At 56.7% G+C, this 24,756-nt stretch overlaps 11 protein-coding genes across 11 annotated transcripts; 5 read left to right on the top strand and 6 right to left on the bottom strand.

Annotated features, from left to right (window-relative positions):
• Positions 1-141: 141 nt before the first annotated feature.
• CDEST_14039 (uncharacterized protein) lies at positions 142-906 on the bottom strand (the record flags this gene model as incomplete). Its single annotated transcript, XM_062930195.1, has 1 exon — positions 142-906. The coding sequence occupies one exon, from the start codon at positions 904-906 to the stop codon at positions 142-144; it is 765 nt and encodes a 254-aa protein (XP_062786246.1).
• A 344-nt stretch (positions 907-1,250) lies between these two features.
• Positions 1,251-2,591, bottom strand: CDEST_14038 (Putative MICOS complex subunit Mic12 protein). The gene is made up of 2 exons (XM_062930194.1): positions 2,354-2,591; positions 1,251-2,250 (listed from the first exon to the last, which is right to left on the bottom strand). The coding sequence occupies exons 1-2, from the start codon at positions 2,372-2,374 to the stop codon at positions 1,438-1,440; spliced, it is 834 nt and encodes a 277-aa protein (XP_062786245.1). The 5' UTR covers positions 2,375-2,591; the 3' UTR covers positions 1,251-1,437.
• A 259-nt stretch (positions 2,592-2,850) lies between these two features.
• On the top strand, positions 2,851-3,792 carry CDEST_14037 (Putative large ribosomal subunit protein bL17). The gene is made up of 2 exons (XM_062930193.1): positions 2,851-3,268; positions 3,411-3,792. The coding sequence occupies exons 1-2, from the start codon at positions 3,053-3,055 to the stop codon at positions 3,780-3,782; spliced, it is 588 nt and encodes a 195-aa protein (XP_062786244.1). The 5' UTR covers positions 2,851-3,052; the 3' UTR covers positions 3,783-3,792.
• A 1-nt stretch (position 3,793) lies between these two features.
• On the bottom strand, positions 3,794-6,538 carry CDEST_14036 (Putative U3 small nucleolar RNA-associated protein). Its single transcript, XM_062930192.1, has 3 exons — positions 6,234-6,538; positions 5,452-6,177; positions 3,794-5,392 (listed from the first exon to the last, which is right to left on the bottom strand). The coding sequence occupies exons 1-3, from the start codon at positions 6,425-6,427 to the stop codon at positions 4,093-4,095; spliced, it is 2,220 nt and encodes a 739-aa protein (XP_062786243.1). The 5' UTR covers positions 6,428-6,538; the 3' UTR covers positions 3,794-4,092.
• Positions 6,539-6,893: 355 nt separating this feature from the next.
• CDEST_14035 (Putative eukaryotic translation initiation factor 3 subunit F, MPN domain-containing protein) lies at positions 6,894-8,571 on the top strand. The gene is made up of 2 exons (XM_062930191.1): positions 6,894-7,100; positions 7,261-8,571. Exons 1-2 carry the CDS (start codon positions 6,990-6,992, stop codon positions 8,257-8,259), a joined length of 1,110 nt encoding a protein of 369 aa, XP_062786242.1. The 5' UTR covers positions 6,894-6,989; the 3' UTR covers positions 8,260-8,571.
• A 40-nt stretch (positions 8,572-8,611) lies between these two features.
• On the bottom strand, positions 8,612-12,566 carry CDEST_14034 (Putative R3H domain, SUZ domain, R3H domain superfamily protein). The gene is made up of 7 exons (XM_062930190.1): positions 12,202-12,566; positions 11,463-11,851; positions 10,510-11,375; positions 10,122-10,454; positions 9,985-10,073; positions 9,575-9,933; positions 8,612-9,524 (listed from the first exon to the last, which is right to left on the bottom strand). The coding sequence occupies exons 2-7, from the start codon at positions 11,511-11,513 to the stop codon at positions 8,790-8,792; spliced, it is 2,433 nt and encodes an 810-aa protein (XP_062786241.1). The 5' UTR covers positions 11,514-11,851; positions 12,202-12,566; the 3' UTR covers positions 8,612-8,789.
• Positions 12,567-13,169: 603 nt separating this feature from the next.
• Positions 13,170-14,162, top strand: CDEST_14033 (uncharacterized protein; the record flags this gene model as incomplete). Its single annotated transcript, XM_062930189.1, has 2 exons — positions 13,170-13,351; positions 13,406-14,162. 2 exons carry the CDS (start codon positions 13,170-13,172, stop codon positions 14,160-14,162), a joined length of 939 nt encoding a protein of 312 aa, XP_062786240.1.
• A 103-nt stretch (positions 14,163-14,265) lies between these two features.
• On the bottom strand, positions 14,266-15,058 carry CDEST_14032 (Putative mRNA splicing factor Cwf18). The gene has a single exon (XM_062930188.1). It carries the CDS (start codon positions 14,891-14,893, stop codon positions 14,267-14,269), a length of 627 nt encoding a protein of 208 aa, XP_062786239.1. The 5' UTR covers positions 14,894-15,058; the 3' UTR covers position 14,266.
• Positions 15,059-15,250: 192 nt separating this feature from the next.
• Positions 15,251-17,914, top strand: CDEST_14031 (Putative tetratricopeptide-like helical domain superfamily). Its single transcript, XM_062930187.1, has one exon. The coding sequence runs from the start codon at positions 15,376-15,378 to the stop codon at positions 17,683-17,685; it is 2,310 nt and encodes a 769-aa protein (XP_062786238.1). The 5' UTR covers positions 15,251-15,375; the 3' UTR covers positions 17,686-17,914.
• Positions 17,915-20,093: 2,179 nt separating this feature from the next.
• CDEST_14030 (Putative transmembrane emp24 domain-containing protein) lies at positions 20,094-21,554 on the bottom strand. Its single transcript, XM_062930186.1, has 3 exons — positions 21,073-21,554; positions 20,649-20,954; positions 20,094-20,533 (listed from the first exon to the last, which is right to left on the bottom strand). The coding sequence occupies exons 1-3, from the start codon at positions 21,274-21,276 to the stop codon at positions 20,384-20,386; spliced, it is 660 nt and encodes a 219-aa protein (XP_062786237.1). The 5' UTR covers positions 21,277-21,554; the 3' UTR covers positions 20,094-20,383.
• Positions 21,555-21,660: 106 nt separating this feature from the next.
• On the top strand, positions 21,661-23,932 carry CDEST_14029 (Putative SWR1-complex protein 4/DNA methyltransferase 1-associated protein). The gene has a single exon (XM_062930185.1). It carries the CDS (start codon positions 21,949-21,951, stop codon positions 23,863-23,865), a length of 1,917 nt encoding a protein of 638 aa, XP_062786236.1. The 5' UTR covers positions 21,661-21,948; the 3' UTR covers positions 23,866-23,932.
• Positions 23,933-24,756: the final 824 nt, after the last annotated feature.

The following is a 24,756-nucleotide window of genomic DNA, read 5'->3' as shown; positions in this document are numbered from 1 at the left end:
TTGAAAGTCATCTTGTCATGCCTCCTAGTGACTGGGGAGTCTCAAAGAGGAGCAAAGTTGTTAAGGCGGTCGACTAGCCTACCCCTTCTCATCTGCTCAATCTCCTTGTTCTTCGGTCGTCCCCAGCGACGCCTACGTACATCACCTCGCCGTACCGATGGGAACAGTCCACGACCTCCTGGCCAGCTCGACGGGGACGTTCATCTCCAATCGGTCCTCGTCCGCCCCCGCTCCAGCTCCCACTCCCACTCCCGTCAAGACTGCACCGCGGCTTGGCGTCGAGGGGAACGGGCCGGGATCAAAGTAGCCCGGCCGCGCGTCGGACCTCTTCCTCCTGCGCCGCCTCTTTTCGCCGATCGCGGAGTCGATGAGCGATGACAGAGTGCTCGTTCTCAACATGTTCCGTGGCCGCGGGGCACCGGCCTGTCGTCCAGCGGCCGAGCCCCCCGCAGCCCTCGGAGGTCGTCCCGTCTCGGCGCCGCCGTCTGCCGGGCGAACTGCCGTCTCGTTGCCCTTGCCCTTGCCCCTTTCCCTGTCCCTAGCCCTGGTAACGTTCTGTCCTCTCGCGTCATCGGAATGATCAGCAGCGTCCGCCCTGGGATGAGCCGTAATAGGACCCCCGGCCGGAGTCTCGTCCGCCGGGCCGTTGATGATCGATATTGCCATGGCAGTGGCCGGGGCCTTGCTCATCTTCATCCCCGCGTCTTTCTCGGCCCATCGACTGTCTCGGTCGGCCTTGTATATGCTAAACTCCGCCGGCGCCGTGGGGTCGCCGTCGACGTAGCGCTCCAGGAAGAGCTCGAGGCGGTCGCGGAGGCGGAGCATGCAGCGGTAGGGCGTCGTCCGCGGACGGGCTTCGGCGATTCTGGATGCTGCTGCTGCTGCCGCCGGTGAGGTGGCTGCCATCGTGTCGCTGTTTCGAGGCCTTCGAGGGCCAGCTAGGTGTTCGAGGTGCGGCTAGACTGCGATGCAAGTTCGGTTCTTGCTTGACGGCGGTACACATTGGGAGACGGCAGGGTAATGCGGCTATTGGTTTGGTGTCCCAAAGAGCGAAGCGATTGCCCATGGTTTCACCCATACATCACATTGGTGTACCTCACTCACCGTTCCGCAAACTCCTGAGTGACAGGACAGAGAGAGAAAATGCCAATCCGGATCGAACGGTCTCCCCCTTCCCCAGTGTACCACTACACGGCATTCGACAGACACACACGGCATCTCCTGAAAACATCGCTGATTGGGAAACACCCATTCGTCCACGGCAGAAGGAAAAGGCTTGCTGTTTTTGCTTTGTTTTACTTCGCGTTCTAAGTTTGTAGTTTGGTGGTGGTAGTACAGGTGCCCTCCATCATACCCTCTACCGATCCTCCCGTGCTTCCCGTCATCTTCTCACGGGGAGACATTTGACTCTTCGTTGTTGCATCCGACAGGGCACTCTCAGATACCCCTGAGCTGCGTGTTGTCCCTCTCGTCAACTCGCTGGTACCGCTCGGCGAGGGCCTCCTTGACCGACTTGGTCAGCCCGCTCGGCTTCTCGTACCGCTGGTGCAGCGCCCTCTGCACCGGCGACGCCGCGGGGAGCACCTTGCCGTCTGCCTTGACGCTGATCTTGTCCTCGGCCACGCCCACCGCCTGCTGCGCCGCCACGAGCACCGCCTCGCCCTGCTGCCTGCCCTTCTCGACGGCCTCGCCCACGGCGGCCTTGACCTCGGCGGCCTTGTCGTCGACAAACTTCTTGGCCTCGACGGCCCTGGCGCGCGCCGCCTCCTCGGCGGCAAGGCTCTTTTCCCTCGCGCGCTCCCACGCGCTGCGCGCCTCCTTCCTCGCGCCGTCGGCCGTGTCCTCCGCGAAGGCGGCGCCCCTCGCGGACGCGTCCCTTGCCAGCGGCGCGGCCTTGTCCCCGACGGCCTGCCCCGCCTCGCCGGCCTTGTCGATGGCGCCGCCCCAGAGCCTGGCGGCGCCGCTCTCGAGCCCCTCGCGCACCTCGTTCCAGTCGGTCCGCTGCGCCCACCGGACGGCGTTCTGGACCTCGCGATTCCAGCGGTCCTTGGCGGTGGTGACGATGGTCTCGCGGTCCTTGACGGCCTGCTCGGAGCGCGTCAGGGGCGGGGGGATGCGGACCTGGGGCTCAAGGAGGGAGGATAGGACGTGGGTCTGCGAGCGGAGGATGTGGGATTGCCTTTCGCGGTTGCGCTGGTGGGCGAGGACCGTCAGGTAGGCGACGCCGAGGGTCACGGTCACGCCGCCGGTCTGTGGGAGACGGGGGAGTTAGTTACGTGGTTTCTCCAATTGAGAGAGGAGGAGTAGGAGAGAGGGGGGGAGAGGGAGGGAGGGCAATGGCCGGCCAACGTACGAATCCAGTGGTGAAGCCCATGATAGCGCTCGTTCGGTTCGATCTGATCACGAAGCGATTGTGCGCAACTGAGCCGTGTTTTTCTTCTTTCTTTCTCTCTTTTTGTTTTGTGGTGTGACTTCCTCTCCGTGGTTCGCTTGTGTTGGCTCAAGGTAACATGGCTCGGTTCGGGAAATAGGTCCGTCGTGAGATCGAATTGGGCGTTGTCGCTCTTGGATGCTTCCGAGAAGCGGGACGGCCAGCTTCGGTGGGAATGACGTTAATTAATCGGCTTTGCGAGAGAGCGCGAGCGGCGTTCAGCCTCTCCGGGTGGGTTTCGGCGAGCCGCGGCAGGGGTAAGGTACCTCCAGACCTTGAGGCAAGCACCTAAGGGACCAAGGTACCTGGGAGGACGACCCGCACCAGTGCCCCTGGCAAGCCAACCAGCGGCCTCTGAAGCAACCCACCCCGTGCTCAATCCCGGGGATGCACCGTCCGGCGGAACGCCAAAAATTTGGGAGTGAGAGACACCAGAAAGGCTATATCTCATCGATTCGATAGCGCCCTCCGAACCACCGGCCCGCCTGTCAACGACGCACTCGACCAGAGAGTTTCGACACCGAGCCGCACGAAACCTCTCGCTTCTTCCGAGCATTTCGGTTGAACTGTCCAGCCGATCACCCAGCCGAGCCCGATCCACGACGCATATAACACAACAATATGGCGGGCGGCCTCGTCAAGTACAGGCATTTGAGCCGTAACTCGTCGGCGCGACAGGCCCTCCTCCGCGGCCTCGTCACCTCCCTCGTCGCCCACGAGCATATCCAGACCACCTACGCCAAGGCAAAGGAGGCCCAGCGCCTCGCCGAAAAGCTCATCACCTATGCGAAGCGGGACAATGAGGAGACGAGGCGGAAGGCCCAGGCTATTCTCTACGTCAGTCTACCCACCCCGATGGCGACGGCGGCGGCGGCTGCACTGGCCTCGACAGGCCATACATGCGGCGCCTTGCCTCGTCTCGCTTATGCTTACAGAACCATGAGAGGAAGCTGACGCGACGTGACATCCCCTCCTACAGACCCCCCACGATCTCCTCCCCAAGCTCTTCGGCGAGCTTCGCCAGCGCTATACCGAGCGCCCCGGCGGCTACACGCGCGTTCTGCGTACCGAGCCCCGCAACACCTACGACCAGGCGCCCTCAGCGATTCTCGAGCTTGTCGATGGGCCCCGCGACGCCCGGTTCATGATGACGGCCAAGGCCGTCGCCTTCGACAAGGACTCGGGCAAGATGCACACGGAGATGACCATGAAGAACGTTGCCAAGGTCACAAGGTACCGTAAGGACGGCAAGACGGCCTTTGACGACATGGTCGCCAGCTTCCGGACTCTCAAGACCAGGGGCAAGGGCAAGAAGGGCAAGAAGGCCGTCGAGAAGGAGGCCGAGGCGTGAGTATCGCGCCGAGGGAAGCGGAGGGTTCCGAGTGAGAAACTAGGGGAAAGGTGTGGAAGACGAGAGAGAGGAATGAGACGAGGTGGTGCAGAGTCTGTAACTGATAAAAAAAAACAAGAGAACGATGTATCATCAGATGGGGAAATACCTGGCCAGTCTATAGATTACGGTCGTGTAGGGTATACATGTATAACTACGGGAAGCTCCAAGGAACAAAAACTTTTTTTCACGCCTGCCATAACCGGGCAGAACCGCATACACTCCTCATCCTTTCCCTCTCCTTTCTCTTCCACCCTTGTTTATTCCTCTCTCACACGAAGTCAAATGTGTCGCCCTTCTCCTGGATCATCTTGCCCACGCGTTGCGTACCGACGATGCGCTCCAGCTTCATGACGTCGTACTTTGAGAAGACGGAGCGGACAGTGCCCTGGCCGGGTTCCAGCTTGAGATCCTGCTCGCTGTGGGCGAGATAGCCGCCCGCGATCTCGCGGTAGAAGATGGGGTTATCCGGCAGGCTATACATGATGACGCGCTGGACGCCGCGCAGCTGGTAGCGACGGAAGTGGTGGGCGCGCTCCGTATACAGGAGTACCTTGTGCCGGCCGGTAAGGAAGTGAGAGCGCGCGCGTGAAGCCTCAGGCACGTCGGCGTACTCGGAGATGGTGCCGAAGGAGAGCGCGGCGACAGCCGGGTTCGTGGAGAAGTAGTTGCGCACGCGGACGAAGTCGAGATACGAGGGAATGAAGATGAGGGTGCCGGCCGAGTCCTTGGCCCGCTTGATGAGCGAGGGTAGGATGGCCGAGACGAAGTAGTCGAAGCGCGCGTCAGGCTCCTTGTCGATGGACCGGCACTCGAACCGGGAAAAGGTCTGGCGGGCCTTGAGGCCCAGCTGCGTGAGAACGCCGGCATAGTCGGCCTGGAAACGGATTTTGCCGGCCCAGTTGTAGCACTGCGTGCGGAAGAGCTCGGTGATTTCGGGCGTGTTGAAGGCCGACAGAACGACAGTCTGGCGGAAGTACTTTGCCCAGTCCTCGAGATACCAGCTGCGGACGCGGCTGAAGTCGCAACCGTGGGCGTCCTTGGGCTGGAGGTTCATGTGCTCGAAGATGTACTCGACGTGCTCCCAGTTCTGCATGAGCTGCGCGTCGGCCTGGTCGACGACGACCATCTCAATAGAGCTGAGGAAGTCGTAGTCCATCTTCTTCTTGTCCTCCTCGGCGCCTATGGCCATGCGGAGACCCAGTGGACTAGCGAGGAGGATATCCGAGTTGTAGAACTGCGCGAAGTACTTGACCGTTTTGCGCGTGAACTTCATGCCAATGCGGAACATGTCGTCGTCGTTGCCCTCGAAGAGCTCACGAAAGTCGGCGGGCTTGTCGTCACCGAACTTGACGTCCTCATCGGTGTACGCCTCCTCGAAGCGTTTGCGGTTCTCGCGTTGGTCCGGCGCGCACAGCTCCTCGATCGTGTTGACAATTTTCAGGCAGGACTGTCTTGTCGGCAGGATGAAGAGGATCTTAGGACGAGTGAATCCCTGGTCTCTGAGCTCGAGGTCCGAGTTCTCCTCCTTCGCGAGCCTGTAGTTGTTTTTGATGACTCTGTCCCGGGTCCTGCGAAAATGTGAGTGACGGCGGCCCCGAAGGATAGTGAGTGGCATGAAAATCCTTACTTAAAGACGTGGTTGACGGCATGCAAGCACACAAGTTGCCGTAACCCTTCAGAGTTTTGAGGGTTTCGGTTATCATACAGAACGTCGTTGTAGTTGAAAATCGTAGGAGCGATGGCCTGCTGCAGGGGGGTAAGTGTGGCCATCTTTCTGGAGGCTGTTTCTCTCAGCTTTTGCTTCAGCTTGAGATCGTCCAGGCTGGATATCGACGAAGGGATTGCTGGTGCGTCTGAACATTCCACCTGCGGGTACGTCACAACCGCTTTCGAGACCTTTGACATGGCGCGCTTGAAAGTCCATTCTTTCTTTTGGATTGCCTTGACTCTCTTCGCCGTCAGGTCTTCGTCGGGTGTCGTAAAGTGGTTATCGAACGGATCTGAGGCGTCGACGTCATCCTCGTTGTCGCTTTGCTCATCTTCCTCGGCCAAATCGGCCGCCGGATCCTCTGCTTCCTCAACTCTGTCAACGTCCATCCCTTCCGCTTCGTCCTCTTCTTCCTCGTCAGATTCGGACTCAGATGCCGCCTGGGCACTGCTTTCAGGCTTGCCACTTTCAAGCTTTCGTCTCTTGGCACTGGGTTCCGAGGATTCTGTGAACCCCTGAAGAAGTGCAAGATACGGACGCGTGTTTTGAGGGGTTTCTTCCTCGTCCTCGGACATGGAAACGTCAGAGTCCTCCTCAATTTCAGAATCCATCTCATCCTGTCCGGACTCATCCTCATCTGATGACCTGGAGTTGTTGTTAGCTTTTCCATTTCATGCATCGTGGACAGGTTGGCCGCATACTCCTTCTCCTCCACACGGGCAGAGTCAAACCGGGATGCGCGACCAAATGGTCTGCCTCCTCTGCTTCCGCCTCTGCTTCCTCCTCTACCTCTTCCTCTTCCTCCCCCTCCGCCGCCACGCCCTCTGGCGCCGCCTCTCCCTCCACCTCCTCCTCCTCCTCGAAATCCTGCACGCCCTCTACCTCTTGGACCCATGATGTTTGACTGACAGATTTCAAGACAAGATCTTGCGTCACGGCTGAAGAAAAATAAAAAAATATAAAAATGAGACGTGTGAAGTCACTTGAAAAAAATCTCATTCACTTATCCCGTCGCCGAAGAAAGAAAAAAAGCTGTAAGTCGTCGGTCCTTACCTAACTTAGCCTTGCAGAAAATCCCACGCTAGCCACCAGCCACAGCGGGACATCCCCGCCACAGAAACACGTTATCTGGTCTTATCTTAGCGCGCACAACCCAGTCGGGGCCAACCACAAATCGCAAAATCCGCTCTCACCCACCCGGGAAAGCGAAAGGAGGGTACGGGTGCAGAGTTCGACGCAATTTTTTGAAGCGAATCATCGCGAGAAAAGGGAACGCCTGTTGGGTTACCTAGAAACCGAAAACCCACTTCCCAAATTTTGGCCCGCGCATCCAACCCGACCTCACCCCCCCCTCCCCTCCCTCTCTCGAGAACAACTTCTCAACCCTCTCTTGCCCGCAGGTTCCTCCGAAACAGTCCAACGACAACCCGAAAACTCCCCCCCAAATCCTGCCCAGCATGGCTGTCGCCGAAACTGAGAAGTTCCTCCACCTCTCGCGGCCCATCGCGCCGGCCACGATTGGCATCCCAGGCAACATTGCCCCGCTCACCGTCAACATCCAACCCCAGGTACGACACCTCTTGCTGTGCGGTCAACGGCCTAGGCTATACACCCCGAAGCCCATGTCTCAAAACTCCCCTTAAGTCTTGACATATATAACACACACACTGTCCATCTACCCCTCCGAGACAGCTCGTCGCTGACCCCTCTCCCTCTCCTCCCCGACAGGCTATCCTCTCCATCCTCGACCATGCCGTGCGAAGAGACATCCGCGATACGCAATCAACCCGCGTTATCGGCGCCCTCGTTGGTGTCCGCTCCGAAGATGGCACCGAGGTCGAAGTGCGCTCCTGCTTCGCCATCCCTCACACCGAGAACGAGGATCAGGTCGAGGTGGACGTCGACTACCAGAAGAACATGCTGGCTCTCACCCTCAAGGCCAACCCGCGCGAGTCCCTCCTCGGCTGGTACACCACCACCCACGAGCTCAACTCCTTCTCCGCCCTGATCCAGAACTTCTTCGCCTCCCCGGAGACCGGTACCTTCCCCCACCCCGCTGTCCACCTGACCATCAGCACCGACCCGACCTCCGACATCGAGGCCCGATGCTACATCTCTGCCCCTGTCGCCGTCAACGCCGAGCGTGCCGCCGAGAGCTGCCTCTTCATCCAGGTGCCCCACAAGCTCATGTACGGCGACGCCGAGCGCAGCGCCCTCGAGGCCATCTCCATGGCCAAGGACACCGAGGACCGCACCGCCCCTGTCGTCTCCGACATTGAGGGCCTCGCCCGCTCCATCGAGTCCGGCGCCAACCTTATCGAGCGCGTCAGCGACTGGGTCAACGGCATCCTCGACGAGGATGAGGAGCCCAACCAGGCCCTCGGCCAGTACCTCATGAACGCCCTCTCGCTCGCCCCCAAGGTCGACCCCGAGCAGATCGAACACGACTTCAACAACCACATCCAGGACGTCCTCATGGTCTCCTACCTGGCCAACACCATCCGCACCCAGATTGACCTGTCGCAACGGCTGGCTGTTGCCAACCTCACTGCCGGCGAGAAAGACGGCGAGGGCAAGGCTACCGAGGGCGGCGAGAAGGGCGAGCAGCGGGGCGGTGGTGGACGTGGTGGCAAGCGTGGCGGACGCGGCGGCGGACGCGGCGGTGGCCAGAGGGGAGAGCCCAGAGAGCCCCGCGAGCCTCGCGAGCCGAGGGAACCCACCGAGTAAAGGAGCTCATCTCTGTTTGGAAAACGAATTCCCTCACATGCGGAGCCAAGGTTACACAAAGACGAGAAAAGGAGAGAATCTCTCGAACAAGTACCCTCCAAAATGGAAAAAAGGGTAGAGGGAGGTTGAAAGAGATAAGTAAGCCGGCACGCGCGATGCAGGCATTTTCCGCCGCAAGGTTAGCAAGCATGGCATCATGAGGAACCTACACTTGATAAAACCATCATGGCGTTATGGCAGTGACAGTGGCAGAATTAGACGGCCTAGGGTAGAATGCGCTAGGCAGTCGCAATGATGATTATTCACGCTTTCATGCAAGTATCCAGACATGAATGATGTCGCCTGTCCTCTTCAAGAAAGTTGAGTGACAATTAAGGTACGTAAGTGTTCTAGCATGCAATAGCCTACACGTGATCTGATGCCATCCTATCCGCCCCTGTATGAACGCCGATATGCAGTGCCTTTAAGTACCATCCCACCCCCCCATGCGCCGTTCATTCTGCCATAGACCCTCAACGTCAAATGCTCACCTAAACACCCATGTTTGGTTTCTGTGGCAAAGTAGCAGGGTTGCCGTAGTGCGGCAGGTGGCTGAACGTATGTCCAGCTGGGCCCTGGGGGATGACGGGTTTGTTGGGAATATGGGGAGAGGGGTTTTGCGGGAGGTGTTGCGGCGGATGTTGAGGCGTATGAGAGCCCGGTGCTTGGGGCAAAGGGTTAAGGTGATGAGGGTGCTGAGGCGGTGGAGGGTGGTATGAAGGAATCGAGTTGTTTGACCCCTGCCGGGCCATACCGTAGCCGTAAGGCGCCGGCGGTCCTGGCTGTTGGTAGCCGGCGTATGCCAGATGAGGTGATCCAATCTGGGGACTACCATGGTGAGAGCCAGGAGCGCTGAACGGTGGTTGTGGCGGCTGCATCGGGGCCATGCCACCACCAGGGACAAACGACTGCGTTTTGGGGTTGAAAGCATGCCGATTGTAGCTACCGGGGATAGGATGCTGACTCTTGGGATCGTTTGGGTTGATATTCGCCGGCAGCTGCCCGTACATGTACGGAACCGTGCCTTGTCCGGGCGGGGCGGACATGCCTCGCGGAGTGTAGGCGGTCGCATTGGCCGCAGAGGGAGGAGTCATTGGCACCGGCGCCGGCCCAAAGCCTTGCTGCCAGCCTTGCTGCTGTTGCGGAGGAACCGGTCCAGCTCCCCCATAATTGCTGGGGTTTGCAGGCGGCTGGAACCGTGCTTGGTTCGGCTGCTGTGACGGGTACTAGGACAAATCAGTTCCATATCCAAACGAGCCTGGAGTGATTGGCTTACCGGCGGCATGTTGGGGTACGACGCATTGTAACCCGCATTGGGCATCATGGGAGCAAAGGTTTGAGTTGGCGTCGTGTTGTAAGGTGCTTGAATCTGGTTGGGGTACGACTGCTGAGGCTGTTGCTGCTGAGGCTGCTGCTGCACTGGAGCACCATACTGGTTGGATACAGGGACGTACTGGGGCTGCGGCATCCACGTCTGTTGCTGCGGGCCCCAGTAGGGAGTGTAGTTATGTCTCGAGTCGAAGCTGTCGGAATCATCCCGTCTCTGTTTGCCCATTTTGCCCCGTTTGCCATTTTGGGTCTTATCTCGGGCAGAGACTGAGCTGGCGCGTGAAACTCCATTTTCACCTTCATTGTCTTGAACCACAATCAGCAATACTTCAGGTGAGCTTCTTCAAAGGGACATACCGGGTGTTGATTCTCCCGTCTTTTCAGAGTTGCCAAAGATCCTCTCGCGGGCTTGCTTGTACGCCTCTTCCCGCTGTTCCCTCGACAATCTATACAAGTCAGCGGAGCACAAAAGATCGGCTTATTGAGGGACATACTTCTGGTTGGCAGCAGCCGACTTGTCCTTGGAGTCACTACCGGTCTCGGACGTAGCCTTAGATGGAGAAGCGCTATTGGGACCGAATTCTCCCTCCTCTCCGCGTCGCATGATCTTTCGCGGCAGCACCGCGGGCGGAGGTGGTGTCTCAGCATTCGTCTCCGGGGCAGCGATACTAGCCAGCGACTCGGGCACCCTGGCGTACGGGGTTCGGAATATGCGCACAGATCCAACACGAGCTTCATACTGATGTGTCATCCGGTAATAATCGGCCAGCTTGTGGGTGAGCATTCTACAGAAGGAATTGGATGGAGGAAAGTCCATGTACGGCTCCCTGACAGGTCCCGTCAGTCATGTGTATCGTGTGGATCGTTCTCGGATAGACTCACTTGGAATTCTGAACAAACTTGATCAACTCAGCCTCAAGTCGCAACAAGAATAGCCTGTCCTTCGGAGAGGCCATAGCCTCCAACAGTTTCTCGTCTGGCGCTTGTCCGTAGATGGTGTTCAAGAGATTGGCCGAATCGGGGAGAGTGGCCGACAAAGCATTGGCAGGGGGCATCGGTGGCTGGTCGGAAGAGGCGCTCTGCGGTGTAATCATGCCTTGACTCAGAGACCCGGAGATGGGCTGGGCGAGGCGGCGATCCGGCATGTCCCCAAGTTGAATGATACCCCTCGCACGCGCAGCTATGTCGGAGCCCATCCTGGAACTGGGTAGGTTCGGCCCTCGGAAGGAAAACGAGTCATCGTCTTCAGCGGCCGCGGCTTTCACGCTGGCGCTATCGTCTGGTCGCAGTGATTCCTTTTCATCTAACGCGAAGGTTGTTCCCGATGTGATACTCTTTCCATCCAGACTGGGAGGCTTAGTACCAAGCTCGGAGCTGGAATCAGCCTTCTGAGAATCGTCTGAACCATCCTTGGCCACAGATTTTGATCGCTCAGTAAAGGAAGACCCCGTTCCGTTCACAACGAGGCTTGGTGTTCGTTGTCCAATGTTCAGATCCTTCAGTCCATCTACGACAAGGTCCGTCGCATCGGTCTTCTTAGGCAGGGCGGGCTCGCGCTTGGCGGCTGTCGGTGCAGGCTTCGTGGAGTCCATGGCCGGAGGTGGGCGGCTGTCGGCTCCGTTTGCAACGAGTGTAGGGACAGGAGCGGTGCCAGCGGACGAGGCTTGCTCTGGGCGGTTTTGAGCTGACGCGGTTACTCTTCGCACGGTAGTGACAGGTAGGTTGTCTTTTGATGCCGATGCAGCGACCTGGAGAAACGCAAGCCGTGTTAGCATGTATCGTGAAGCAACAACTGAGCTTTCGAAAACGAGGGGCAGCTCAGAAGTGGAGCGCACCTTTGCGAAAGAGGGCTTAGGAACGTCGGATGACATGTGGGCAGTAGCCATCGCCGAATCAGAGGTTCAGAGGTGGCTCGGCTTCAGCCGTGGGTAGTGGGACGGTGGTGAAAGTCGTCTGCTCGGGATGAATCGCGCAGGAGAGCCGGTAGCGCGCGACGAGACGAATTGAAAACCGGGATCGAGAAGAGGATCAAGGACGATATCCGAAATCAAGAAACAAAATGGATCAAGGCGGGCCTGCAGAGCGAAAAAGAAATACCGTGGATCATCGTCGGGACAAGCTCGTCATCGTAGCTGGTTTGTTCCTGGATGGTCGATTGTCGATAGTCCCGGTTCTCGTCAGAGAGGAGAAATGGGCGTCTTCGGATGCTTGGATCAGGTCTGCGCTTGGGTGGTTGTCCGTTAGCGGTTGTGGTCCAGGGCTTTGATCGCTAGAGATAGCAGGTGGACGCGCAATAAATGAGGCAAGGTGACGGTGATTTTTGTTTTTGATTTTTTTGGCGACCTGACCTGCGAGGCGGATGGTCTGTCACGGATGTGGGAAGAGGGGGATGGGTGTGTGGGTGGTGCGGTGCAGACAATGTATGTAGTGGTGGGAGGGAATTGACGGAGCTGTTGTGTGGTGTGTGGGTTTTTGGGATTGCGCTGGGGAAATGTAATAGATGGGGAACTGAAGAACAGAACCTGTCGGTTCTCTCAGGTGCATGCTCAGTCGGCTCAGGCTCACTTCACTCACCCTGGGCAACTTCTTGGTTCGCTAGGTAGATAAAGTGGCTCGCTGGCGGCGTGCAAGCAGGGTGATGGTAATGGAATAACGAAATTGTGTTGCGATGCCTCAACCCGGGGGTGTTAAGTTCCCTCTTGTCTTCTAATCTCTCTTCCTCGGTCGCGGAGCCGTCCGTGGTCGAGGAGCAAGAAGCTTAAATACCGGCAACTCCCAATCGAGCTGACAGCGGCGGTCTCAGTTTGGTACAGGATGGTGTCAAACGGCAGCCATCTCCTCTACAACGTCGTGCGGGACGTCGGGCTGAAGAATCGGGTGGTGGTTACAAATTCTGGCGAGTAGGTAGAGGTCGGTAGTATTGAGCAGGTCTCGTCTCGGCAGGTTAGGTTGGCGTTGGCGAGAGACAAAAGGCCACAGCCTGAGCCGAAAGTGGCTTAGTCCCGGCAGATTCCAATACGGGTGTGGCTGGAGCGCAGGCCAAGGGGGCTGGTCACTGTTTAACGAAGCAGTCGCGTCTAGCTGTCTTACATAAGCGACTGGCCTCACCAGCGTTGGTGTAATTACCTACCTGGGCGGCCCTCTGATACAAATCTCATCGCTGAGCAGAGCAGCACCGAACGACCTAAACGGACATCGATGAGCTTGTCTTCCAAAGATTGTTTTCCACAGCGAGATCGTTACACTGGAGGCCCGGGCTTTCGGCTAGCAAAAGAGACGGTAACCCGTTCAAAGTACATTTATTTCCCTGCCACACCTCAGATCAAATCCTGAAGCAGACCGCGCCCTTAGTAGTACAGGACGCTGCAACAGCAAAGAGTCCGCCAGCCATCACCCGAAAACCCCCCATTGCTCAATCGATCAATCAATTCATCAATCAGGCAGCACTCCTCGGCCATGCAATCCTTCAGAGGACGCGGCGGCCCTCGCCAGTCCACGCCGGCAAACGTCCAGTGCCAAAAGTGTCTCAAGAGAGATAAGTCATGAACAGTCATCTCATCGCAAACATTGTACTGACTCCCACAGAACGTCACTATTCATACGAGTGCAAGGAACCGGCCCAAACCCGGCCCTACGTGTCTCGTCCCTCCCGAACTCAGCAACTGCGTAACCCAAAGCTCATGCCGAAGTTGACAAATGAAACACCAGACGATGCGGACCGCAAGTAAGTAATATGTCATGCGTTGTCAGCCTAACCGCTTGCTAATTCTAGATGTAGGAAGGGCATTGCTGACGCAGAACTCGCCAAGAAGGAGGCTGAGAGGGCCAGAAAGCGAGAGTTGGACGAGAGGGACGATGAACTCATCAGAAAAACCGAGAGCAAACGCCAACGGTCAGAGTCCGTTGACTCTGTTTCCACCATCTCGACGAGCCGCTCTGCCTCGCCGCCGCCACCGCCGCCTAGACGGCGTTCACCGTCCCCAGTGCCTTCTCGGCGGAGGCAGAGAGCTGTCGATGAACGTAAACCCTCCAGAGCGAGGTCTTTCAGCCCAGAGAGCGAGGATGACCGCCCCGTCTCTCGGCGCTCAGCGAGAAGTAGACGCACGCCGTCTCCTCCCAGACGCCGTCAGAGATCCCTTTCGCGGGACAGTCGTTCCCGTTCCCCTCCCGAAACTCATGAGAGGAAGTATCGTGAAAGGGATCAGGACCGTGCAAGGCCGGCCGGCCAGGGTTTTGCTCGCGACACTCCGGGCTCAAGAGAGTCGTCCATCTCGCGTGGCGGCCGTGCCAGTAGCATCCGGCGGTCGCTATCACGGTCGCCTGGGCGTCGGGACACGAGAGGTGGGGGCCGTTTCGGCCGAGGCGGTCGCAGAAACTCTATCTATCGGGACGGGTCCGAACCTCGTACTGATCGTGTTGCCAGAAACGAAAGGCAGGAGGGAAGACCGGAGCAAAAACAGCCGGAGCGGGAGCGCAGCCTCAGTCCGTTCTCCAAGAGACTGGCCTTGACGCAGTCGTTGAACATGGGCAGATAGCCGTTGGGTATCAATTATCTGAAGGTCAGACGGAGAGTAAAAAGCCTGATCCGAGACCACCATAATACAATGAACTTTTACCGTCCAAACATGGTCCATTCTCCTCAGGCAGCCAGATCGTCATCCTCTTCCCTGTCTCGTTTTTCGTCCTCCTCTTCCTCCCTCTCGCGGACGCGGACTCCTTCGACTAACGCGATGCCGTCCATTCCAGCCGCGTCGCCCTCCCTGCTTCCCGCATCGACCTGTCTCGATTGCGTTGCCGCGTTCTGTGCTCCTGTGATGCGCTCCCTGACTAGCCTGGCGATGGCGTTGTCTGTCCGTACGTTGAGGATCTCCAGCTTCTTCTCCAGATCCCTCTTCAAGTCCCAGTTCGGCTTTTTGGGCTGGAGCTTGAACAGATCGATGCCCTTGTCGTCCTGCGATTCCTCGGCTGCCTTTTTCCTAACGTCGGCCTCAATGTCTGCCGCGAGCTCCTCGAGCGTGGGCTGTTCTAAATCTTGTGTCGGGGGCGCTTCGAAGCCGAGTTTGGGCCCTCGTGCTTCGGGGTCGTAGTTCCGACCGGAGAGGTGCAATTTCGTGACATCTGGCTCTGCTGGCGGCGAGGCGGCACGTTCTGACTCCGGGGGGACGACCTCGTCTGCTGGTTGTTTTCGCTTCAGGTTCTTGAGCTTCGCCAAGCGTGCTTTGCGGTCATCTGTTACCGCGCTCAAAGTTCCTTGTGAGCTCGACATGATGGTCCTTTTCTTTTCTCCTCAATTTCTCTTTTTATCCAATTTGAGAAAACACGTGTAAGGGTCGACGGTTTGATGTGGTAGTTTGTGAGGTCGGTGATCGGCGACGAAAGGGTGATATTGTACTTTTCCCAGCGCGTCCAATCGAGAAGTTGACGGTTGAAGATTGGTGGTGGTTGGCTTGGAGTGGGGCAGAAATGTGGCAAAGCCAATCAATGCTGCATTGCAGCGGAATGCTTCCTTTGAATGCACGGTCCACCTAAGGAACCTGGGTAAGCAGGTAGGTCGATACTCAGGTATCGTATGAGCGTCCAGGGAGCTGTATTAGCGTCCGAATTTTTGACGTCGCGCCCTCGAGCTTGACGAACATCATCATGGCCCAGTCTGCAATTCGAACACATGTACCAACCACCTCACCGGCCCAGGTGTTCCACAAGCTGATCTTACACTCCTGCACTTAAGTCCTCATTTTTGTTTTCACCATGGCGCAACATTTTTTACGCCAGCCATGCCTGCAGCGTATTCAGCAACATGGCTGTCAGTCTTTCAACGCTAGCCAAAGCCAGATGTTCCGGCAAGGTCGACACCAGAGCAGCGCCATGGCCAGTCCGTCCTCTGATCGAATGTTGTCTACAAACCAGAATCTCATGTCAGAGTACCGAAGAACGGGTTCTGCCATCAAACAGATCAGGCAGCGACCGGACTTTTTCACACGACAGTCCATCAAACGAGTCAATGCCGAATCGACTTCGACTCTGGAGAAGCCTAACCCCTGGGTGCAGGAGATGCGACGAGAGAAGACTTCGAGATACAATGAGTACGGGTATCTGCGATATCATCTTAGCAAAACGGAGTTGGAGTGCTTTTCGAACTGGAAGAACGACTTCATGAGGCTGTTCGAGTATGCGGCTCGCCCCTCATCTTACAAGGTGCCTCAGAGGCTGAACTGGATCATGGACCGGCAACATGTTGAGCATGTGATTGAAAATTGGGCATCGTTGCCCATTTCGAATGAGATGAATTCCGAAGCTTGGCAATCTCTCATGTTTTCCGCGTTATGGTCTTGCCCGGATCGAGCATTGGCTCTCCTTCAGATCAGTACCGAGGACTTCACCCCGCCAGGCTATGCTCTCAAAGATGCTATTCACTTTCTTGCAAAGTGGCAAGCCCAGCAATTGGGCCGCGATGCGCTTTCGACCCATACCGAGTATCTGTGTCAGTTCACCGTTGCCATCATCGACAAGACGCCTCAAAACCATGTTCGTCTACCGCAAAACACCGTATACAATCTGATCCGCACCGCAAGCGTCGAGAGTGTCGAAGCTCTTTATCACTGCCTGAAGAGAAACGGTCACCAACTGCACCGCAACACTCTCTTGCAAATGTCTACCCGACTTGCAAAGATTCCGCAAAACAAGGAGCTCGCTCTGCAGATGGCCGTTGAAGCTATTGAGGATGGACACGCCGATCTCAACTCGCATCAGTGGTCAAGCCTCTGCACCTCCATTCTTGGCCTTGAGCCTGATAAAATGAAACCAAGCGACGAATTCTCCGTCGCAGACGCGTTCAGCGTTCTCCTGGAGCATGGATTTGTCCCCAACATAGTCAACTACACAGCAGTAATCAGAAGCTTGTCCTTGACGGGTCAACCTGAGAAGGCTTGGGAGGTTTTCGATGTCATGCAACGGCACGACATCAGGCCGGATTCAATCTTGTGGTCTACTCTCCTCGATGGGGCAAAAAGGTCTCTCTCAGCATCCAGGATCGAAAGTATTGTCGAAGGTGCTGCCGAGGACAACGCAATCGATGTGATTTTTCTCAACGACCTGCTGTTTTCTCTCCTTCACTTCTGCGAGGCGGAAACGAAGGACAATAAGAAATCAGGGCCTGGCTCTGTCCCAGCCTTTGGGTCAATGCTGCACTTCTACTCCAACATTTTCCACTTGGCGCCTTTGCAGTCGCTCATCCCAGTTGACCTCTCTCGTTATCTCGATTCCTCTCGGAGTCTGGAGATGCCCGCAGACTGGCAACTGGCCCGACAATTGTTCCCTGCACTGGATAGAGCCATGTCCGCAGTCCCGGGCAAGCTGAGCCCGACGGGTGCTACCCTGGGCATCATGTTCGTCGCCTACGTGAAGAGTCTATCACAGCCGATCAATCTGATCTCGCTGTACGCCTACTTTAGACAACACATTTCCAACGGGAGTCCCCTCGTGACGCACTTTGTCCGGGAAAAAGGCACTTTCGTGTACGACGCCATCATCAAAGCGCTCTGTGAGTCTCCGGGCATGCTCCGCGCGGCCCTAGACATCATTGGCGACATGCTCAAGCACACGCTCGAGGAACGGAGCAAGTTGGCCAGCCCTGCGGAGAATTCAACGGTCGCGGCCACCTCATCGCCGCCGCCGCCGCCGCTCCACCCGCCTCCCAGTGTCTATACCTGGAGCATCCTGCTGAACGGGTTTATTTCCCACAAAGAAAAAGACCCCGGAGAGCGTATTCTTGCCATGATGCGCCAGCACAACGTGGAGCCGAACATCGTCACGTGGAACACCTTGATCGCGGGCCACGCCAAGAACCAGGACGTCAACAAGACTGTTCACTCACTGCAGCGCCTCGAAGCGGCAGGGTACGAGGCGGACGACTACACGTTGAGGGCATTCGCCAAGTTGGTGAACAGAGAAGCCGCTTTGAAGAAAATGGAGCAGACTATTGAGAGGAGAAAGAGGAATGCGGAGGCCAGGACAAAGCTTTTGCCTGATGCTGATGCTGATGCTGGACATCAGCTGTGAGACCTATGGTAGGGGTGGCAACAGGGCCCTACCTACGTTGAGGCATTCCCAGCGTGACATGGAAATAACCATTTTCATATTTGCTGTAATAACTTACTATACCTACTCTTTTCTAACCCATTGCCGATCCTCGATGATTGGGGAAAGAGAAATAGCACTATTGTCCAGCATATAACCAATTGTTCTAGGTGTTAATCGAAAATGGCTCTCCTGGTTGACAACGTTTGTAAGAGACTCCTTAATCAACCCTTCCAAGTGGTTCGCCACGGTTTTTTTGGGGTGGTTTTTTTCTGTGTGATGTTCCTCAAGTGGAGTTTCCAACCCCTGGCGTTTACGTTTACAACATACCATACCGGGACAGTGACGAAGGATACAGCTTTGCGTTGAGGCTTGATACGACAGGAGCATACGATACCGTTCTATCAGGGCAGATTGCAATTTCAAGTGAATGGCCCACAAACAGACGTAGCAGTTAACAACCAAGTCTTTTTCCGGTCGTGTCCTCTCTTACTCCTTCATGTGGCGGCCTGGACCAAGGCTATTGGATGTGACGCCGAGGTACATGTTTTTATCCGCGAACTGGTAAACGTACCACATCGAAATATACTTGTCCAGCTTCGGACGCCTGAACGTTACATCAGCGGCCTACTCCATCATCCAGCCGAACTGGTGCGGCGGAACTAGTACAGAGGCCTATAACCGACGGCTTGCGCAAGAACCGGGCATAAGCCAGGAGTGTTGGGTCTCGGGGAAGACCTGCAAAGGCCCCTGGTAAGTTTGCAGCATCTGTTGTTGCTGACCGAGGGTGCGTCCAGGTTTTGTCCTTGTTTCAAACTCCAGTCCTTGACTGTGTCATGCGTCGTGATGTTGAGGCTGGGACAGTTCGGGTCGTACGCGTAGACCTTGACCAATTTGTGCATTTCTATAATCTGATTCGAGGGCAATGGAAGAAGGAGGCCAAGCCGATGTCAGCCTTGGAACAGTGAGACTCGGTCAGAGGTTGAAGTTGTTAACAAACGTACGTTTTGCATGGGGAGTTCACCGTAGCCGCTGTCAACGTTTTCGGGAGGCTCTAGGTCGTATCTAGAGGCGGTTCTCTTTTCAAGAGGGCTGATAGAGACACTGCTACACGCCTCGTCGTCAGCCTTGCAGCAGTCATCCCTGATGCATATACATGTCATTCTGTTAGTTTCTGAGCTCCCGCCGCTGTCACCGCCTATGCCCCAGATGCCAAGAATAACAGCTCCTAGTCGCAATTGATGTATCGACCCTATCACGTTGCTTCATGTAGTAGGTACAAGTCTCGACGTTCATTCTGCGTATCGTCGTATAGGTTGGCGTACAAAGCACCACTGAACAGAGGGCGACGCTGCCGTGCTGGAACCGTCTTGTTCCAGAGTTCCTTAGTAGACTCTCGTAGCGTGCCTAAAAAGAGGTATGCAGCGTTCCCAGTGGTTGTTATGTTGCATACCCATACGAGGAAATTGACGTTGCCTCCTACATTGAAAGTAAGCCACCGATGTTGCGGTCGAGTTCGAACTCTCCCGCCAACGAGGTCACAACAGCCATACAACACATCTTGAACATGCCAATGGTTCTGTTCAGAGAAGCCGGCCGACGAGATGCGTTCCATGGTCCCGTGTTGTCTGCACGCGGATAACGTAGCAATTCCTTCAAAGCCGCCCAGCCCATCTGGTCTCTACCCAGGTAGGCAAGGGGAGAGACTTGACGTAAGATTCGTCATCGCGGGAGCAGACCGTGCATAACCAGTAACACGCCTAGCATCGCTCTGGCAACCCCTTTTCATCTCATCACGTCAACATCTGCACCGCCCGCCGCCACGCCCCACCCGCTCCTTCCGTCCCAACGTCGCGAGCTGCGAGAACCGTCCTACTTGGACCATTTTCCATGAGGCATGAAGCATCAACCAGCACGGGGGCGGCCCCTAGGCGTAGGGGCTCAGGTCAAACCGTGTGATGTGGTGTGAAGTCGCCAAGGCCCAGCGTTCGAATCACGGTTGTACCGGAACCGAAAAGCCTACTCGACGACAGGCTCTCCGACGACCCCGATATCCCAGCATGTGCGCTAGAGATGTAGCTTCCACCAAGGTAGTGAACTCTTTTGGCGCCTGTGTGGCCTATGATCCATTCCTCTCGTTGCTTTGCAGCGCGCAAAGTATTTGTGGCTGTTTGTGGGATTGTCACCCGAAGCCGGGATGCATAAAGATGACTGCGACGGACCGGCCCAGAAAACAGGTCTGCTTAAGCAATAACTTGGTTGTACTCTCGCCGCGAGTGTACAAACGTAGTTCGAGTGAAGCTACAAAGGGTACATGAAGTTGCCTGTCCTCCAGGTGTTGTCAGGAGTATGCTAGGTGGAAGAAGAGTCATGGCGCGGAGGGATAGATGATGCGGTGCATTCACATAACAAGACTACCCAATACTGCTCTCAGTACGAAGGGCTGTAGGTCCTAATCTTTCAGACGTATGCTTCATTGACCAAGCTCCGCTCTCGTAGCTACAGACAGTGTGTATATCATTACAAGTCAAATTCCGGCCTCGAACCAGCAGCCAGAAACATCGAGCAGGACAGGAGTTCGCTTCCCCCCAAGAATGAAGCATCCCAGATCAATTGATCATCCTAGCTCGATGCCTGAGTTACCCTCCCCTGGAACGCTCTCTTCTTTCTCCCCAGTCCTTTACGTGAGCTTCTGCTTGATGAAGAAGGACCGCAGATGCGACAACTGCCAGGTGCAGGTAACAGCGAGAACGACGAGCTGGATGAGCATCCACCTGATGACACGGGCGTTGGTAGATTCGGACTGGTCTCTGAACTCGGCCTCGCGCTCCTGTAATCATTGTTAGCATCTCGGTACCTTTTGTGAACCATGGTGACCATTCCATAGATGGCCTCCTTAGATCCAGGACCGGGCCCAGCGAATGCGCATGGGCGGGATGGCTTACACGCTGGAAAACTTGCTCTCTGCGGATATCTTGCAGGCGAGCGTTCAGGTCCTTGACGCGGGTTGCGATGTCTTCGAGCTTGTTCTTGTCAGAGCTTTCGATCTCGCTGCTCTCGCCGATAGCGAGGTCGAGCGTGAGGCGAATGCCGCCGTTGTGGGAGTGGAGCGAGAGCCAGCCGGCGCGGCCAGAGGTGGAGGATGGGGTGAAGCAGATCATGTGGTCGCCGGCGTCAGCAGCCGTGAAGGTGAAGCGGCCGGATGCCTGGCCACGCTGGGAGACTACGCGGTGGTCGTTGTCGAAGGTTTCCTAGGAGCATCTGGTTAACCTGTATCTTTGTCTGGAAGTAACAAGCTGGTGAAGGGGCAGCGAAGCTGCAGGATAGCTTCGCGGTACTGGATCCATATTGGGGGGGGGGTTAGCTCACATCGACGGAGATGTAGATGCTGAGGCCATCGTGCTTGGCCCACTGGTTGATCCGGTCATCCCACTCCTCGGCAGTGTAGTGGCCAACAACGAGCGTGTCCTTGGGGAGCTCCTCGAAGAAGCACTTAGGCGAGGTGCCGTCGATGTAGAAGTAGAGCGCCTGCGCAACAGCGCTCAGCGAGAGCAGGGGGATGAAAGGCCTCATGGTGGAAGCCGGTATGCGGATCCCAAATTGGCGGAACAGAAGAAGCTGGGCCGTAGACTGTATCGGAGGCAATCGACTCGCGCTCGTCTTCCTTTGGTCGTCGGCTGTCGGCGGTCGGGAGGGTTGAATTGGATCCGTAGATGGCTATGGGTTCCTCGAACTGGTAGCGCCAGATCAGCCAGTTCGCTAAGTGCCCACATTAAAGTCCCAAGGTGCGCGGGAGCACTTCAAAGCTGCCACGTTCGAAAAATCGACCGCTGAACAGGGGTGACACGGACCATTCTCGTGGTGCGAAGGTGGATCACGTGCGCTTGGACGACAGACTTCGCGCCGCAAAATGCAAGCGCGTCCTTCGACATGCTGCACTTGGGGAGGAATTCGGGATTTAGAGCATTTCCTCATCAACCTCACCCTTCGACCCTCTCTGTCAATTTCGCCCCATCAAGTACAACCTGCCACCGGAAAATATCCCTTCTAATAACGAGACTGCTTTGCACGAGATTTCATGATACCCATTTCCTAAATACACTTGCACGGATGGTCGGGAAGAGAATCTGATGCGACCCAAGAAATCGGCAGTTGTCGATTAAGAGAGAAAAACCACGACCCCGTATCGACCGCGAACGCCGAAATAACGCCCCTTCCTTCGACACCTCCACACCCGCTGCGACAATGACATCCTCAGATGTGCGAGATGTCCTCAACCTCCCCGATAGCCACGCGGGGCCCCGACCAGCCAAAAAGCAAAAGACTTCTGCTCCGCGCCCAAACCTGAAAGGCCTGGCTCGCGAGGTTCAAAACCTAGGCGGCGACAATCCGATCGCCATCGTCCCCGAGGTTTCCATCTTCAAAAAACGGCGCTTCGTAAGCAGAAAGCCGGCGACGAAATGGGAACTCAAGCCCTTCACCAACTCGGCACGGGGTGACAGCGGCGCATTGGTGCTAAAGCACTGGAAGCGGAAAATACCGACGCCAGCGGAGAATGCAGCGCAAGGCGCAGACGAGGAAATGAAGGATGCGGACGGAGATCAGGCGACGTCTAAACCCGAGAACTCAATGTTTGCGAAATTTAATGTCGAGGTCGACGTACCTCAGTACAGCGAGGACCAGTATCAGACAAACCTTCAGAGTGACGACTGGACCAAGGAAGAAACAGACTACCTGCTGAGTCTGGTGAGAGACTTTGACCTGCGGTGGCCGATTATATGGGACCGTTACGACTATATGCCAGAGGCCATCAACGGTGAGGCATCGGCGGACGGGGACGAGAGTAAGGCTATCATTCCAGTACCGAAGCCGCGGACGATGGAGGACCTCAAGGCGCGATATTACGAGGTGGCCGCAAAGATGATGGCGGTCCAGAAACCCGTTCAGTACATGACGCAGCCCGAATACACGCTCCACGAGCTCATGGCCAACTTCAACGCAAACCAAGAAAAGCTCCGCAAGGACTTCGCAAACAACGCGCTGACGCGGAGCAAGGAGGAGGCCAAGGAGGAGGAATCGCTGCTACTGGAGATCAAACGCATTCTGGCGCGCAGCGACCGATTTAACGAGGAGCGGCGCGAGCTGTACAACCGACTGGACTATCCGCACACCGACCAGGACATCAGCACGTTCAAGTCCAGCGCCGGGTTGCAGACCCTCCTGCAAAATTTGATGAACGCCGACAAGTCCAAGAAGCGCAAGTCATTGATGGCGGCTGATGGCGTCAGTCCCTCCACGCCTGCTGCCGGTCAACAACCGGCAGCGGCAGCGTCAGACAATAATGGTAACCGCCGCGAAAGCATCGCTGCAGCTGCCGCTGCCGCCACCGCGCCACCAGAGAAGTCACAAAAGGAGCCCCCCAGCAGCGTCGCGCAGACACCGACGGCGCCGGCCGGAGGAAAGAAGGGCCAGCAGCAGCAAGAGCGCCGCAAGCTCTCCGAGGCCGAGATGCACGTCTATGGCGTCACACACCATGACCGTCTGTCCAGCGGACCTACGTTCCGATACGAGAGGATCAATAAGTTATTCACACACAAGTCGAACCAACAACAGTTGCGCATCATGAACACGCTTAACGAACTTGACATCCCGCCGCGGCTTGTCATGCCCACGGCACCTGTCACGTCGCAGTACGAGCTTCTCCTAGGCGCGGTCAACAGCCTACTCGATGCCAGAAAGGTCACAGACAAGATTGACGCCGAGATCAAAATTGAGCTGGCCAAGAAGATGGAGCGAGAGAAGACAAACCAACCAGAACCCAATCCGGCTGCCGAGAAAAAGGAAGGTGATGGTGACAGCCGCTCTACGGAAGAGAAGAAAGACAAGACGGTGGGCGGCGAGGCAAAAGCAGAAGCCGCCCCCGCGGAGCCAGCGAAGACGGACGAACCGAAGACCAATGGCGGCGCGGCCGGAGCCGAGGCACCAGCGGATGGGGAGAGGGAGGTGAGTGCGTCGGCTGCGACAGAAGAAGGGAAGGGCGATGCGGACAAGGACAAGGACAAGCCGGCGCGGCCGGGAAGTAGTGGAGTGTCACACAAACGGAGCGCGAGCGTCATGAGTGCTGGGGGCGACGACAAAACTGCGAAGAGGCAGAAGAAGTGAAGCAGGTGCCATCTACGTATGATCAGACCCCAAAGTAACTATCGTCGCTACGCGCCGTGACATGGTAAACGAGGCGCGGGATATCGCAGTACTGCGAACCACTGGGAAGGGCTTGCGTGTGACCAACGCTTGGTCCGGCGCAAGACGTGGGCAAGCTAGGTACCAATTGAGGGCCGCGTGCTTGGTCCGGCACGAATGTCGGGCTCTGACGTACAGAACAGACAGCACGTCGAAGGGGCCTTCGGACAGGCGGGGAGAGCAGCCGCCCATCTCTAGAGTCCATGATAGGAGCAAAAGCTTAAAACGATGCAATGAGAAACAAGGACCTTAGCTTGCCCTAACTTGTCAGGTGTTGCTCCTGTTGGGGGACGTGAGCAGGGGTATATCTGGATGGTGTGCGTTTGTCGTCTCAGTGATCGAGTAGCAACGAGGAGAGGCTCATGAAACAAACCGCCGAGATGACAAGGTAGCAAGAGAGGAAGCGTTGCATGTGCTGCATGGCGGGAACTCGTCGAGCAGGGATACGGACATTGTCTGAGTCAAAAGAGAGCCAGTCATGGTGGAGGTGCCGCGCTTAAAACGAGCATTGTGTGCATCGTGTGTAAGGTGCCAGGGGCAAACGCAGATCCCGATAAGCAGATGCGAAAGTGGAAGAAGTACGCGGCTTCCTTGTTCTACTAGCTTGAGATTGCGGAGCGGGTGGGTGGTGGTGGTTGACAGAAAGATAAGAAGTCCTTCAGGGGGTAAGTCGCGCGAGGTTCGAGGCGGGACGTGACGTCTCATTAAGCAAGATGCAGTCCACCGGCAGCTGCAGGTGAGGCTACTATCTTATTATAGCAACGGCAGCTATAAATATTAACGCGGAGGGCGGTTATTGCTGGAGTCGACAGG

Source organism: Colletotrichum destructivum, chromosome 9 (assembly GCF_034447905.1).
Source record: "Colletotrichum destructivum chromosome 9, complete sequence".
Lineage (NCBI taxonomy): Eukaryota > Fungi > Ascomycota > Sordariomycetes > Glomerellales > Glomerellaceae > Colletotrichum > Colletotrichum destructivum.
This window is presented reverse-complemented; position numbering and strand designations above follow the sequence as displayed.

What these genes read in the sequence shown, in the direction of transcription:
- CDEST_14031 (XM_062930187.1), top strand. Translation starts at nt 15,376, where the DNA reads ATGGCGCAACATTTTTTACGCCAGCCATGCCTGCAGCGTATTCAGCAA.
- CDEST_14034 (XM_062930190.1), bottom strand. Translation starts at nt 11,513, where the DNA reads ATGGCTACTGCCCACATGTCATCCGACGTTCCTAAGCCCTCTTTCGCA. An exon ending in CTAAGCCCTCTTTCGCAAAG is followed by an intron (nt 11,376 to 11,462) that starts GTGCGCTCCACT and finishes GCGTTTCTCCAG; the next exon opens with GTCGCTGCATCGGCATCAAA. An exon ending in AAGTTTGTTCAGAATTCCAA is followed by an intron (nt 10,455 to 10,509) that starts GTGAGTCTATCC and finishes GGGACCTGTCAG; the next exon opens with GGAGCCGTACATGGACTTTC.
- CDEST_14038 (XM_062930194.1), bottom strand. Translation starts at nt 2,374, where the DNA reads ATGGGCTTCACCACTGGATTC. An exon ending in TGGGCTTCACCACTGGATTC is followed by an intron (nt 2,251 to 2,353) that starts GTACGTTGGCCG and finishes CGTCTCCCACAG; the next exon opens with ACCGGCGGCGTGACCGTGAC.
- CDEST_14035 (XM_062930191.1), top strand. Translation starts at nt 6,990, where the DNA reads ATGGCTGTCGCCGAAACTGAGAAGTTCCTCCACCTCTCGCGGCCCATC. An exon ending in CCGTCAACATCCAACCCCAG is followed by an intron (nt 7,101 to 7,260) that starts GTACGACACCTC and finishes CCTCCCCGACAG; the next exon opens with GCTATCCTCTCCATCCTCGA.
- CDEST_14032 (XM_062930188.1), bottom strand. Translation starts at nt 14,893, where the DNA reads ATGTCGAGCTCACAAGGAACTTTGAGCGCGGTAACAGATGACCGCAAA.
- CDEST_14030 (XM_062930186.1), bottom strand. Translation starts at nt 21,276, where the DNA reads ATGAGGCCTTTCATCCCCCTGCTCTCGCTGAGCGCTGTTGCGCAGGCG. An exon ending in GCATCTACATCTCCGTCGAT is followed by an intron (nt 20,955 to 21,072) that starts GTGAGCTAACCC and finishes AGATGCTCCTAG; the next exon opens with GAAACCTTCGACAACGACCA. An exon ending in GAGAGCAAGTTTTCCAGCGT is followed by an intron (nt 20,534 to 20,648) that starts GTAAGCCATCCC and finishes CAATGATTACAG; the next exon opens with GAGCGCGAGGCCGAGTTCAG.
- CDEST_14036 (XM_062930192.1), bottom strand. Translation starts at nt 6,427, where the DNA reads ATGGGTCCAAGAGGTAGAGGGCGTGCAGGATTTCGAGGAGGAGGAGGA. An exon ending in GCCCGTGTGGAGGAGAAGGA is followed by an intron (nt 6,178 to 6,233) that starts GTATGCGGCCAA and finishes CAACAACTCCAG; the next exon opens with GTCATCAGATGAGGATGAGT. An exon ending in GCCGTCAACCACGTCTTTAA is followed by an intron (nt 5,393 to 5,451) that starts GTAAGGATTTTC and finishes ACATTTTCGCAG; the next exon opens with GACCCGGGACAGAGTCATCA.
- CDEST_14029 (XM_062930185.1), top strand. Translation starts at nt 21,949, where the DNA reads ATGACATCCTCAGATGTGCGAGATGTCCTCAACCTCCCCGATAGCCAC.
- CDEST_14037 (XM_062930193.1), top strand. Translation starts at nt 3,053, where the DNA reads ATGGCGGGCGGCCTCGTCAAGTACAGGCATTTGAGCCGTAACTCGTCG. An exon ending in AGGCCCAGGCTATTCTCTAC is followed by an intron (nt 3,269 to 3,410) that starts GTCAGTCTACCC and finishes CCCCTCCTACAG; the next exon opens with ACCCCCCACGATCTCCTCCC.